Genomic DNA, 2,479 nt, shown 5'->3' on the forward strand with positions numbered 1-2,479 from the left:
CGGCAGGCTGCAGATGGACGAGGAGCTGCGGCAGAGGGAACGGGAGCGCGAGCGGGAACGGGAGAAGGAGCGAGAGCGGGAAGCCGACCGGGAGCGGGAGAAGGAGCGCGAACGGGAGCGGGAGCGCGAGAAGGAGCGGGAGCGGGAGCTGGAGCGGCAGAGGGAGCGCGCCCGGGAGAAGGAGCTGAGCATGGTGAAAGCCATGGAGGGCCCCTTCCTGCCCGTGGCCGAGCTGCACGGGCTGCGGAGCCACCAGCCCGAGGAGCGGGGCAAGCCGTCGGAGCCGCCGGCGCCCGGCAGACCAGGTAACGTCCCGCCGGCGGGCGGCGGGCGGGAGCGGGGACGGTCTCGGCGGCGGGCGTGCAGCGTCGTCACCCGGCGGCACCCGCTTTCCTCCCCTCGCCCAGAGAAACTCAAGGACTCGGTGCTGCCGACGCCGAAGCCCATGCAGCAGCACCCGCTGCACCCGCCGCCGGCCTCCCACCACCCGGTGCCCAGCCTCATCTCCAACCACAGCGTGTTCCCGCTGCCGGGGAGCAGCGCGGCCACGGCGCTGCTCATCCACCGCACCAACGAGGAGGAGAAGTGGCTGGCGCGGCAGCGCCGGCTGCGCCAGGAGAAGGAGGACCGCCAGTCCCAAGTGTCGGAGTTTCGGCAGCAAGTGCTCGAGCAGCACCTCGACATGGGGCGCGCCCCGGGCCAGCCGGAGCCGGAGCACCGCTTGGAAAACCCCAGGTGGGGCCTGCTTCGAAGCCGAACCCCCCCCTTCCCGGGGCTGGCAGCCGCCCCGGCACCAGCAGCGCCGGGCAGAGCGGCCTCGGGGCTTCTCCGGCTGCGTTTCGCCCCTTCCCAAGGGTGGAGATCCCCCCCTCCGCCCCGCTTTTGCTCCGGTTGTTGTTGAGCATCGTTTTTCCAAATACGCAGTGGGAATTTCCCACGCGGGCTCCGTGGCCGCAGCTCCCTGCTGTGTCCGGCGGTGCCGGGAAGCGGCAGCACGGGGGGGTGGAGGCGGGGGAACGGTGGGGAAGCGCCGCGCCGCCGCGGCTTGTCCCCCCGCCTCCCGCCCGCGCCTGCTGCCTGATGGACAGCGGCTTTCCCGCGCCGTTGCTGAGCGCTTAAGCGGCGCTGGCTCATCCACTCGGCTCCGCCGCCGGCTCCCATTGTTATTTTTGGGTATCAGGGGGATTAGCGCAGCTAATCAAGTATAATAAGGAGCGGATTGCAGGGCGGCACAATGGCAAGCGCCGGCTGCAGCCTCCCTGGCAGATCCGCTCATCCCTGCCCGAGCCGGGGAGGAGAGACCAAGGTCGCCCCCGGCGCGTGCGGCCGAGCGCGGCGGCGAGGGGCTCCCCGGCCCCTTCCCAGCGCCGCCAGCCCTTCCCGGCTTAACCGGCTGCGGGAACGGGGATTCTCCGGCGCCGGGGAATCGGATCGGTGCCGGCAGCGGCGGGTGTCTCGTGGCGGAGCTCCGCGCGGCGCGGTGGCAGCTGCGCCGCGGACGGCGGCGCCGGGCTGAACTTGCCGCTCCGCTGCGCAGAGCGCCGGGGCGCTCAGGCGGAAAAGCGTTAAACGCGCAGCTTCAGCGCCTGAAATATTTATCCCGCTAACAGGTTCGCTCCTTCCCCCGGCGGGTCTCGCGGCGGCGTGGGCCCCCCCGCCCAGACCGGCRGCCGCCGGACCCCTCCGCACCCGCCCCGTTAGCAGCTTTCTGCCCCCCMAAAAGGCAGCCGACGCTTGCTTTGCCCCTGCGGTGCTGCCGGCCGCGGGCCGGCCGGGGTTTGCTTGCAGCCGGGGCAGGCGTTTCGGGTGGCTCCCRCCCCGGCGGGGCGCGATGCTCGGCCCCCGCTCAGCTCCCCGCGCCGCTCCTCCGCCCGCAGGTCGGGACCGAGCCGGCACGAGGCGAGCGCCCGCGAGCCGGCGGCGCAGCACTTCGGCGGGCCGCCGCCGCTCATCTCGCCCAAGCCCACGCACCACCCCGTGGCCGCGTCCCTCTGGAACCCCGTGTCCCTGCTGGAGAGCGCGCCGGAGCCGCGGCGGCTCGCCGAGCCCCACGCGCTGCACGGCCACCCGGCGCCCTTCGAGCCCGGCCGCCAGGGCATCCCGCTGGTGAAGGTGGAGCGGGTCTTCTGCCCCGACAAGCTCGAGGACGGCGCCAGGAAGCGGGAGGCGCTGGAGAAATACCCGCCGGCGCGGGAGCCCGAGCACGGGGGCTTCGCCCACGGCCCCTTCCTGGCCGAGCTGGAGAAGTCGACGCAGAGCATCCTGAGCCAGCAGAGAGCCCCGCCGGCGCCGGCGCCGCCGTTCGCCGAGGGCGGCAAGCCCAGCTCGCCCTACCGGCCGCCGCCGCGGGCCCAGGACCCCGCGTACGTCTACGACGAGTTCGTGCAGCAGCACCGCAGGCTGGTCAGCAAGCTGGACCTGGAGGAGCGGCGGCGGCGGGAGGCCCGCGAGAAAGGTGAGCGGCGGCGCCGGCTGCTCG

General features: G+C 73.6%; 1 protein-coding gene across 1 annotated transcript in view; it reads left to right on the top strand.

Annotated features, from left to right (window-relative positions):
* The window catches only part of GSE1 (Gse1 coiled-coil protein), a 12,406-nt gene that overhangs the window by 4,465 nt on the left and 5,462 nt on the right, over window positions 1-2,479 (top strand). Inside the window, exons 4-6 of the mRNA XM_085315911.1 lie at window positions 7-305; window positions 408-735; window positions 1,878-2,455. Of these exons, the coding sequence (XP_085172037.1) occupies window positions 7-305; window positions 408-735; window positions 1,878-2,455 (1,205 nt within the window). The remainder of the gene's footprint in view (window positions 1-6; window positions 306-407; window positions 736-1,877; window positions 2,456-2,479) is intronic.

The sequence above is a fragment of the Rhea americana genome, unplaced genomic scaffold (assembly GCF_003343005.1).
Source record: "Rhea americana isolate MKP2758 unplaced genomic scaffold, rheAme1 scaffold_441, whole genome shotgun sequence".
NCBI lineage: Eukaryota > Metazoa > Chordata > Aves > Rheiformes > Rheidae > Rhea > Rhea americana.